General features: G+C 32.8%; 2 protein-coding genes across 24 annotated transcripts in view; one reads left to right on the plus strand and one right to left on the minus strand.

The window, feature by feature from the left end:
- The window catches only part of Stacl (SH3 and cysteine-rich domain-containing protein), a 182,620-nt gene that overhangs the window by 89,546 nt on the left and 80,044 nt on the right, over positions 1–13,030 (minus strand). The window lies entirely within an intron of this gene.
- LOC114250913 (uncharacterized) lies at positions 2,531–4,306 on the plus strand. Its single transcript, XM_089737062.1, is given in 2 exon segments — positions 2,531–2,820; positions 3,145–4,306. Coding segments are annotated over 2 exon segments (1,341 nt in total). The 5' UTR covers positions 2,531–2,636; the 3' UTR covers positions 4,302–4,306.

A 13,030-nucleotide genomic window follows, 5' to 3' on the forward strand; every position in this document is an offset into this window, starting at 1 on the left:
GCATTGAAATGATTAACGATCTGACCAACGCTCGACTTTTGCTTACTATGTTACGCTCTATGCGTCACAGAGGTAGAAGTAAGTGGAATACCTTGGTCTGTGATAAAATTATAGTACAGTGGTCATCGACACATGAAATTTAAATTGATAAACAAAAATTTATTAGTACTAGCTGACCCGGCAGACTTCGTAGTGCCTCAGTCGATAAATAAAAGACCTAAACTTTTCTATAAAATAAACTTAAAACAAATTGTTATTTCTGTTTAATATTGAAGATTTTCATATTTATGTACCTTTTAAACCTTCCCTGGACTTCCACGAGTAATTCAAGACCAAAATTAGCCAAATCGGTCCAGCCGTTCCCGAGTTTTAGCGAGACTAACGAACAGCAATTCATTTTTATATATTATATAGATATGGTTTTTCCTTTTTGTTTATATTGTATGCATTCTTATATTGTATTTAGAATTCCGTTTTATATTGTCCTACTCCGGCAGATCAGTTAACGGTTCACTAGGTGTTAAGTACCACATTATAAGAAACGCAACATTGTAGAGTGTGTGGGCAGCGTTCATTGCCTTGACTTGAAATTTAGGGCACACAGGTATATTTAGCAATGGTATTGAGGCAGTAGTGATGGCTACTGCCTCAATACAACTGCCAGAACACAAGATATTTGACAGATGCCTGAATCTCGCTTACGACATTTTCAAGATAAGCTTGCATATATACAAGTATCGAACAAAAACATTCGGACCGCCGGTCTACCGAGCATGATCACCCACCCACTCGGTGGAAGATATTTCCTTTGTCGTATACCCCCAAAGTATTGTCTAACCCAACCGCAATTCACGAATCACTTCACTGGTTAGGGATAAAGAAATGTTTATGCTGTAAAGAGAGATACATTTTTAATTTTTCATTAGTATTAAAATTTCTGTCTACTAAACGGATTTTAAGTTTCTGAAGTGTATGTCTTTGTCACGAACAAATCAAACTTCGATTATGGGATGAGACCCGTTATTCCAAAGTAATTCATCTCGGAGTTCTGCCGATAGTTTTCACAAACCACTTAACGTTCAGCCAGGTTGGTCATGAGCTTGTTTTAAGAAATCAGATCTAGCTGCACGTATACGTATTGATAAAAAAAATCACAAAGTTTTTTTATTTTATTTTTACAGTTCTTTTTTGTTTACGTCAAGAGATTACGTGAATGTTCGCATTTTTTTTGTCACCGCGTCGAAAGCCTCTCGTTAGCCAATAAACCTGAAATATTACGCACCTAAACAAAGAAAATGATGCTTAAGTCAAGCGCGGAACTTTAATGGAATATTTTTATATTATTTCATCATCTTTGAACGCCTCCAGTTTTCACCAACCGACGCCTGAAAATATCTAAAAATAGAAACCCGTGGTCGTTTAATGACTTGACAGCGAGAGCTAATTAGGGGTTGTACGAATTCACTAATTATTCGACATGCGTCCTGCGGTGATCCGTTTAATGAGTAGGCATTCGGTAAAGTTTACAGTGTCATCGTTTGTAGGGATTCAGTAGGCTCACCCCCCCTCCCTCCCCGACTCAAGAGTAGTTTAGTGATTGAAATAGACAGACAGAGACATCATGCAACGACAATAGATATAGTTTTAATTGATTTGGAATTGAAGCTGTCTTAAACATCATATCCGATTACTTCTTAGCAATATGTAGGATCGTCACAATGCGTTAAAGTTGGTAAACTTAAAGCTGATGTATTGTCTGTTGTATTCCAGACATGACATTGCAGACAACATAAATCTTTGTATCTTTATAAAATGTCAAGTCTACAATACAAAATCTTAAATGTATAGTGTGTGTAGGTATTATCTATATCTATACTTCTATACTAATATTATAAAGAGGAAATATTTGTTTGTTTGTTTGTATTGAATAGGCTCAGAAGCTACTGAACCGATTTGAAAAATTATTTCACTGTTTGGAAGCTACACTATTCCTGAGTGATATAGGCTATAATCTTTTTTGAAAAAATTAGAGATCCTTACTAAAACTCCAATAATGTAACCCAAGGTGTAAAAAAATTATCTAAAATATTCTTTACATCGCGTACCCTGCGAAAACTATTGATGATATAATAAAATAATGTACTACGACTTTGTAGAACACATTATTATTTATAAAAAGTGTCGCGACAGCATATGTCTAACTATTATAGTTATGCCGCAATAAGTGTTCTTCTATTTAAAACAACGTCAAATATTGTTGAAATTTTTGTTAAAGACCCGAGCGGAACCGGAGCGCGTCGCTAGTAGTTAAATAAGAAGCTTTGTAGACAAACCCATAATAGTTGCCAACACGACCTACGCACACAATATAAAAGTAAGTAACAAGTATCTTATAAAGAGAATTTGCTATTCTTCAAACGATCGTGGAATTATGTTGAAATTAAATCTAATGGAAAAGAAATAATTTAATGCGAATAGAAATGTTTTCGAATCAAAAGAGCATTAAATTTCAATTTGTATTTTGTTTGAGTTGCCTCAATGGGGTTGGCAACTGTCAAAGTGGCGCTGGTGTGCATTGTTCCCATAACATTCAATATTTGTATTGGAATTTTTGATTAAAAATTATTTTAAACACAATGACGGGTTGTTTTGTGCCAATATGCTCAGAAATTGGAGTACATCAATTTCCGAAGGACAAGAAAATTGGAAGACTGTGGTTAAAGGCCATTTGACGCGAATAAAGTACTCCCACAAAAAGTTCGAGGTTATGTCGTAAACACTTTGTGGAATCTGACTATGAAAACATTAGTAAATACACAGGTATGCTTCTTTCTGTCAAATATTTATAATGCATGACTAGGTGTAGCACACATCTTTGTTCTCTTATAAAAAAAATCCAAAAATAATTAGTTAGGCACACTATTAGTTGCTAACATATTTTGCAAGTAGATTTATGCTGTAAGGTTTAACAAACACAAAATCAGACTGGAGGAAACACATTTCTCATGAGCTGTTGTTCATTATCAGCTGTTACTATTGAAAGTTCTATCTAAATCGCTGCATCCATTGTATTAACAAATATTTTGAAACTATGGTCAGGTTTCGTTGTGAAAGTATATTTAAATGCTTTTCTTTGTGTTGTAGGTGTCAAACATCAACATAAATATCTAAAGAAAGGTGCTGTACCATCTATATTTTCATGGAATATGAAACCAGTTTCTGAAGAAACAAAAAGTAGAGAACAAAGGCTACAAACTCGTAACCTTAAAAAACAGCTTTTTAGCCTGCCCAACACTTCCCAATACTGTGAAGATATAGTACCCCTTGAAGAACACAGCAATGTGCATTTTGATTCAAATGTCTCTCAAGAAATTCTAATAGAAAATAATAACTCTAGTATAGATGAAACAATTAGAAGGCATCATCTTACTATTGGAACTCAAACATCCAATATATTAAGATTGTTCTCTACAGAGCTATTACTTGCAGACGATGAGACAGTGCAATACTACACCGGTTTGGAAACAGCATCTAAGTTTTTATTAGTTTTAATCACTCTTTTGCCAATGGCAAATGATATAAGGTATTGCTGGAGTAGAGTGGTCAGCATATCAATGGAAGATCAATTTTTAATGTTACTAATGAAGCTTAGAAGAATCACAATAAATATTGTTGTAACATGGATAAATTTTGTCAGTGATATCTGGAGCCTAATTGACATTTGGCCTAGCCGCAGCTTAGTAAATTATTATATGCCTAATAGAACACATTATCCCTCCACAAGGGTGATTATAGATGGGACTGAAATAGGCATACAGAAGCCTAGTCAACCTGATGCTCAAAAAGCGTCATTTAGTTCTTATAAACATAAAAATACCTTGAAATTTTTGGTAGGAGCTTCACCAGGGGGATTATTATCATATGTTTCAAACGGCTACGCTGGTTCTGCAAGTGATCGACAGATAGTAGAACGATTACTGCTGCAGATTTGTTATTCTAGAGATAGTATTATGGCAGACAGAGGTTTTAATGTACAGGATCTGTTTGCCTCTAAAGGAATTAGTATAAATATCCCATCTTGTTTAAAAGGTAAATCACAAATCCCATGTGTTCAGTTAAAGATAAATCAAAAATTAGCTAGTCAGAGGGTTCACATAGAACGATTAATAGGGCTAACAAAAACTTATTTAATATTAAAAAATAAACTAAATCATTTTTATGTACCTTTAGCATCTAAAATATTTTTCATATGTGTAATGTTATGTAATTTTAGAGAAGGAATTGTCAATAAAAATAATTAAAAATATTCCTGATTTTTTATTTCGACAAGTGTGTATAGTTATAATACAGATATTTTTCATACAACGCTTCTTTGAAAATATTTTCATAAAAGGTATCTAATTTATTTAACATATTATTTATAAAATTATTGTCTTTTTCAACATAAATCACTTTGATCTCCTTGTGTAAATGACCAAGTTGCAGTATGTTTTGCCTGAGCAGTTTAACTGCCCTTGGATTTGATAATAATATGGGCAGGTTTTTTTTAGAGACAATATCCCGTTATATTGTTCTAAGTAAGGCACCGTTGTTATATTTATTTCATGTTTTCTGCTAGCGTATGGACATTTCACTTCAATTATAGTTTCTTCGACCAACACACCATCAGGAGATGCAGCAAGATATGGGCGCTCATGGCTAATGAAAATGCCACATGGCTCCACTAGCAAACCATATATATTAGCATATTTTGCTAGAGCACTTTTTTTCATTTTGTTTCAAAATTAAAATTTTGGTCTTAAAGCTCTAATCTGAAAAAAGTAAAATAATACATTAGTTGGTAGGTAATGTGTGTAATAAGAACAATTCTTTTTGCACATGCTACAAGGAATAAAGTTCCTAAGGTACATAATTTAATATTATTATTATAATAGCTACCGGAAACAGTTTGAGAGAAGTTTTCTAAGTTAAAATAAAACATCAACATTGTACCTTTCGACAAGATCCGCTTTTTTCTCTCGTAAAGATGCACCACGTTTTCTCAACTCCTCCTTTAATACTTTTACTATCCAGTTGGAATACATGTTGTAAAACTGTTTAGCACTACTTAGAAAGTAATAAGAATCGTATCAAAGTCACAAAATGCCGAAATATCACGAACGCAAAACACACAAAATGGCGGCTCTCTGTGACAAGGGAACAAGCTACGCTGGCGACATCTGAGAAAAGCTTTAACCGGCCAACCCCATTGACAATATAACTTTAGACTCTGTTTTATTTTATTTTGCCCTTTGTATGAGAAATTTAGTCTCTAAATCAACATACGAACATAAACGTCCATGTAACAAAAACATTGGGGAATCTGTAAATAAAAGTGACCCTTAACTTTTCATTGTTCATTTATTTAAGATAAAGCTATTAAACACGGACCCTTTAATCGAAATTTTAATTGAGTGCCGATACCCGTTTCATAAAAGCAATAAAAAGGGCAGAACACTGTTTTTTTCGGTTCACTTAACGCATATTAAAAATAGATTGAACGATACTGAAAACACTGTGAACATTAACCTTGTTATGTTGAAAAATATATTTTTTTAACCATAGATTTGCTTTTATTGAATCAGTATACTTGACATTACATAGGGCTTAGTGCCTTTGTAATTGTTCTGTTAACATCAATCAAGCCTTACGTAAGACTTATTTGCGTAAAGATTCAGCATGTAATAAAAATAAAATCGGTTGTCTGTAAAGTCGGCTTACTGACGATAGTTGAACGTGACAACGTCATAAGAAAATACTGATGGAATGGTTTTATTTTTCAAAAGAAAATTTTAATTTTATATGTTTGATAGATATTTTGTATGGATATTGAGAAGGAGGTAAATGGCGCGCTCTCGCTTGCACTTCAAGCCTTAAATGGAACGCCTCAGAGTGAGGTAACACCGCATGAGTCATGTTTTTTCGTGCGTACAGCCGGCTCCATCGAATTATAAGACGTTGTCACGTAAAAAAATCGAACAAATTTTTATTACCGTTAACGTTCTTCACGTATCTGAAGTGACCGACATCAATGTTAGTTTGTGTATCTAGTACGAAAATGTAATCTTTATTTCGGAGCTACATTCATCAAATATGAACATTCTTTCCAAACGAATATCTTGCTACTACAAAGCAAAGTGAAAATCGAATCGTTCTCAATTACGTCTAGGAATGTTTACGCTGGAATTCGAATTAGGTATTTCGATGTTGTCAACTATTTACAATTTAGCGATTTTTTGTTCGTCAGTCATCTGGTTCAGATCTGGCCGCCAGCCAAACAGCTGGCTTGGTTGTCGCTCTAGTAGTGCTGGAGCCAATCTCTAGTAATAACCGTGTCACATGGTTTCCCTGACAAAACCACAGATGATATTATCATTACTGGAAACGACGATCCGATTTTATTTATCTTAATGCTATTAATTTTTTTTCTTATAGTTATAATGCTATTGATTTTTAGGTATTAAATTATTGACTTCCAGTTTTGAATTTGAAATCTAATGTTGATTTAATATTTTCCTCGTTTTTCGGGAATCGAAAATATATTTAAAATTATTTTTACGATTACGCGAGATTATCGCGTTTATTAATTTCGTACCAATATTTCCGACGTTTCGCATGCTTAATAGTTTTAGAGACTATACACAACGATGAAAGTTAACAAAATTTATAATATTTTCCAATTTTTTTTATTATTATTATCCACGCTAATTTAACTTCTTCATAATCAGTTTTCCAATTATAAGTTTACTCAAAATGATCAGCATACATCATAATACAACTGGCACTTAAATTAAAAATCTTGTATTTCAACTGATCCCGCCATCGTAATTCATATGCCTGCTTATTAGCAAACGTAATTAAATAAAAAAAAAATAAAAAAAAAGTGAAAAAAAATTAAAGTTAAAAAGCCTGTCGAATGTTTCTGAAAAGAACGGGACTCGGCTGTGTGATAAAATACATGACGTAATTTTCTCAAATTTATAAACAATTAAATAAATTTAATCTAAAATAACGTGAGTAAAAACTATCTAGTATATTTCACGATCATTGTTGCGTGTTCTACTGTCAAGATCACGATCGTGTTCAGAAGACAAGGTTAATTATGACGGCCGCACTACCACCAACGGTAGCTAGCATACGAAATTCACATTAAATCACACATCCACTTAACGAATAATTCCCGTTTTTTTTTCTTTACGAATATACCGATTTCAAAGCGAACCTTCGTCGTGATGTTGTTTTTTAATTGGAACTTCGTGTGTGCCGTGTGCCAAGACGTTTACGGATAGGAAGTGATTAGTTGCGATTGTAAATTTAATTTCTGTCAACTATTAATAGTTTTTTAAGGTCAAATATGTTAAGCGGACTTTGCATTGTGTGAATATGTTTCAGTTATAAACGAAGATGGATCGGCATCGAGAAGTCGATTACGATCATTTTACCAATTCATTAATCGATACAATTTATTTTATTTTAATGTAAGCTCAATTGGTTTTGATAAATGGATCGTACATCAATTTTGCGGTAGGGATTTTAACAGGAAATATGTGTCAGAGTGATAGCGATGCTATTCGTTTATTTTTGTGTTGATCGGCCGACGATTTCATGCCTCGACTAATAAAAATAGTCATTATAACCAATATACACCACAACCATTATATAGTATATAGATACTTCCGCCTCCTAAGATTAGGTTAAAGCTTCAACCGCTTTATCGTCTATCTTATCCAAACCAGAACACGTGACTAATTCAAAGTACAAATAAAGAGGAAGGTAATTTCCTCTTCTGTTCTGAAGCCCGCCCTCTACAAAGATAAGAATTGTATAGATCAACCACTAGCTAGTTAAACAAGAGAAGGTATCAATATTGAAGTCTCATTTGATATTATTTCAACGCAAAACACCAATCATCGTTTTTAACATACATTAGAGGTATACCGAGAGAGGCTTAAAGCTTTGGGAATCTACTTAACTAAAAAGTAAATATCATGAATTAGTTAACGAAAAGCATGATTTGGCCATATGAGCCACTAGTTTAATTATAAACTAGTGGCTCATATGGCCAAGTTAACTTATTTTTATGGACATATCATGTTTGTTCGTTTGTTTTAATCTATAATTACTAAAATCCACATGGTTTATTTTGTGTGTATCGACCTGTTCATTTTTATAATTTTCATTACTTTAAGTATTCGATATGAAAATGGCGACTTCATATTTTACGTATATTACATAAAATTTCATTTATGAAAGTGTTAGTTTCATATAAGAGAAAAAAATTGCAGTGAAAATATTTTATTTTTGAAACTTTTATTTTTAAAACTTTTGATAATTTAAGCCGTAAATTATGTTGCTTCTAATGCGAAATAGATTGGCTCGTGTTACTCTAATATGCGAAGTCATATCTCATTTTATTATCAGTCAATGGAGTTCGTTTTTAATATAGCTGTTTAAATCTAGTACATTCATTTAAAACGTTTTTTTTAATTTTGTAGAGCGATGTTCTTGTAACGAATTGTATTTGCGTTTTGTAACTGTTGCCATTAAGAACTTCTGCTTCGTTCAGTAAACTTGCTGTTTTCGTTTAACTATATTCAAGCTATGTCTGTCCTAGTTCGTTGCAGCGTCAACTTCTGCTCCGCAAATTTTAAACAGTCATTAAGATCGAAAATAAAAGCGTAATCAAGAGCTTATCAAGATTTTTAACCTTAACTTTATGGTTTTATGCTGTCCAAAAAGATTACAGTTACGGGTAAAAAGATTGAAAACTACTGAAGATAACATGGAAATAATCTTTCTTTTCTCAAGCGTGGAAATGTGCTTAAAGGATGCACCTTTCTATTATCTGGAGAAGTGGATGATCGAATTTCAGAGTACGCAATGAGAAAATTGGGTTGAAATGGAAACTTATAACTAGATAAGAAGAAAAAAGAAGAAAAGAAAGAAACTAGAAAACTTGGTTTTCTCATCAATTTTTACTCGTGATACCATACTCGCGTCAAAAAAACAAAGTTTGATATGAGAAACATTGAACTGTACCTAATGTGTGAAATAAATGAAGAACCCGAATTCAACAAATTTAACTACAAGAATGTGCCAATGTTTTGTTTTTGGATGATCTTAGAACGATGAAGTCAAAAGTATTTTTGTCACAGAGTAAATCACAAATGATTACTCGAGAGTGGCCCGGCAGTGAAGGAGGCGAGTCGCGTCGAGGCACCCTGTTGAAACACTTTCGGTGTTTTGATCCGACGATGATTGTCAGTTGACGCCGGGTTACATTAGAGTCACTGAGTTTCTTGTAATAATGGAAGACCCATTATCGTTGCATCATTTGGGTGAATATGAAATAACAAAAAAATACATTGTGGAGTCGTTGTGTTTATTTCAAAACTTAATTATATAATATGATGTCACCGTAGAGCCCACAAACTCATCTTTGTAAAGTAATGTTCTATTGATGTATTTAAAAAGAAGAAGTCAAGAAACAAATTTGTGCATTTTAGTATTATTAAAGACGCAGACATAAGACGGGTTAGTAGAAAAGTCTTATAACAGTGATTACTATCCATAAAATCATCAATAGAAGATTTTTATTTTTATTGCTTTTGTAGGCAGATGAGCACATCTGAGCTGGTAAGCGCTCACTGTTGCTCACGCACATTAGCATTGCGAGGGATAGAACCAATCCGCTACCTACTGCTGAAGACTTAATGCCGAGATGTCAATTGAATGCATAGATTTCACTCTAGTTACATCCCGTAGGCGGGTACCAATTTTTCTAATGAAATACGTACTTAATAAATGTTCACGATTGACTTCCACGGTGAAGGAATAACATCGTGTAATAAAAATCAAACCCGCAAAATTTTAATTTGCGTAATCACTGGTGGTAGGACCTTTTGTGAGTCCGCACGGGTAGGCACCACCACCCCACCTATTTCTGCCGTGAAGCAGTAATGCGTTTCGATTTAAAGGGTGGGGTAGCCGTTTAGAACTTATATCTCAAGGTGGGTGGTGCATTTACATTGTAGATGTCTATGGGCTCCAGTAACCACTAAAAACCAGGTGGGCTGTGAGCTCGTCCACACTTCTAAGCAATAAAAAAAAATTCTTATTTATTAAACAAATAGGAGCAGAGTATATTTTATTTTGAAAAATAAGATTATTCATTGACATTATTGATTTTAAGAGAACTTAAAAATTATAAGCAAAAAGTATGTATGTAAATACAAAATATTTCGGTTTCATTCAACAGTTTCCCTTTTGTTCAACCAATTCAAATTTACGAGGTAAATTAACAAAGGTAACACTGCCGTTGATAAACATCTGGTACAATTGTATAAATTCTCGCTAAGGGGAAGCAATCGGAATCGTTTGAGACCGCACGTTGAAACGTCTCTGAATTCAGGCCTTGACCTCATCCATAATGCAAGCCGCAAGTCGCTGACTACACCTCTGGTATACCTTTAATTTACCAAGGAACAGTAAAACGTATTGTTATTTTAACGTTAACGTCTTTACTCTTTTTAAAGTTATTTAAAAGCGTTCAAATCAATGTTGTGAACTGTTTAAAGTTTGACCGCAATGCATCTTAAGTATAAATCGACAAAATCTCACGAAGAAAATTTCACACTAGACGAACTATTTTGCATAGGGGCTCGAATACTTGTATAATGTCTTGAACCTTCATTGAGAGGTGATTTTTACGTTAGTAAATTTACATTGCGCATTGGTATTTTGATTATGTGAATTCAGTGACATTATTTCAACGTGTTAACTAACTAAACCTTTAAGTTGTTGCTACTCTTATTTTATTTGTTTTAACGTAATATTGTTACGCTGTTATCTATCGCCAAATAGTCGAACGAATATCGAAGGATCTAGTAGCACCTAGAACGCTCGAGTAATACAACACTATCTATTGTCAGATAGAGGAAACACACAATACTCGACTTGTGTGAAATATTCTCGATAACTGTAGGGATGTCGTATCAACTATAAAAGCGTTGCAGAGATGGCAGTTAGTCAGTAATCGGAACTACTCGAAGCGAAACCGCGAACGGATCACCTGAAGCGAAGCGGAAGAAGCGAATTAAGAATTTTAAAGTGTTCTGTCTGTGTTCTAAATGATAGATAAAGTTTTAAGTTGTACTTTGGTGGAACATTTATTTAACCAGAACCCCAGTGCGTAAAAATATTATTCTAAAAACTATAGTAATAGTATGTGTAGCTATTTTCGATTGTGACCAAAAGTAATTTTCAAGATAGCAAGCAATTTACGAGCACAGGCGGACGAATGTTATGAATTTCATACTAGTTTGTTGTGGAGGCACTTTAGTAGTTTCTTGGGTTTATGTACGAAGGAAACAGGTTTTTTCCTCTGATATATTTTACAAAATTATTTTCAAGCGTATTCTCCATTTAATGTTAATGCACTGGAATAGAGCAAAAATACTGATACGCTTAATTAATTAAAATGTCAGTTCGCTTTTGTAGATTGATTTTAAAGGTGCAATTTAATTAGCGAAATATAATATGTCTAAAGTGCTTGGCGCTTTAGTTAATTGTGAAATAGTGTATTAAGGATGTATATGAATTATATTGAAACTGTTCGTTTTATGGTGTATGTTTTTATAAAAAGATGTGTTTTTTTTTTGTTGTAGTACATTTTTGATATGTTTTTATTTAATAATTAATAAGTATGGTATAATATTTATTTAGAATATAACAATGGTTAGTATAGTAAATAGAAGTAAATACTAAGTATAGTATATACTTGACCATTGATACTAAAATAATTCATAAAATATTCGAAATCATTAAGCAAAAAAATAAAAATTTGTACTCAAATAGAAGTCCTCCTAATGGCATTTTAATTGGATGTTATAAACTTTATGTAAGAACATCAAAATATATGTTTCTTTTTATAAATTCTCATAACTTTACTACACCTATAGTAGATTTTATTCAATTATTGGTAGGTGGATATTGTGTTACTATGATTATTCTGTGTTGGATGATAAGAAATTAATTGTGCTGATCACCGAAAAATCAAAAAGTTGAGAGATAGCACTATAATAGCAGATTATCATATCAAAGGATGAGTGCCCCAAGCAATTCGTTGTCACTCTTGGTTTGCAAAAATTTTAAGCTTTATTTTTCGATTTAAATTACTTAGAATATGTACCTACGTAATACTGAATTATTTCAATACCGGTTTTCTTCGGCTTTCGCGAATCGTAGACGTAATAAAAGCTACTTACTAAACTAAACTAAACGGGCGACTTCGTGATCACGAAAACTAAAATATTTCGAAAGTCGAAAATGGGAAAATGAAAATGTAAAGCACGAGATTGTATCGTAATAGTATGTAAGTTTTATGATACTTTATTACTTTAAGCTTTTCTTTAATGAACCTACTGGTATTGAAATTACGAGGCCAAATAATTACCCTATTTTTGCGTATGCTACATAATATATTAATTATCAAAATACATATTTAATAAGTTTTCACTGTGAGCTCTCCAGGACAATCTTCACGTTTTTATCATATCACTAATTTAGGAAATTGAAATTAAATTATTTAACATTATTAATGATTACTTTCACAAACAGTAGTAATTATATTGTAATACATTACAAGATCTCATATCTAAGATAGAATTTAACGTATCTAACCAATTACAAAATGAAATAAATTTAATAATCGAAATTTATCGTAATAAATTCTAAATTGCATTTAATATAAAATTAAATGGTAAAACAGTAATGTAGTGAATTTCTAAGATGTAGACTCGCATCATATTTAGTTTGCGACCCAGCGAATATGTTTAAGCTCAACATGAGCTTGTTAATATTAGATTACTACGTTGGGGAATGGTAGTAGACTAAATTAAACCTACAACCACTACGTGAACGCGAATAAAGTGCACACATAATCATTTGGATGCTATATGCTTACATAGTCACGATAAATCATCTTAAAATT

This window comes from Bombyx mandarina, chromosome 22 (genome assembly GCF_030267445.1).
Source record: "Bombyx mandarina strain Sakado chromosome 22, ASM3026744v2".
Classification (NCBI taxonomy): domain Eukaryota; kingdom Metazoa; phylum Arthropoda; class Insecta; order Lepidoptera; family Bombycidae; genus Bombyx; species Bombyx mandarina.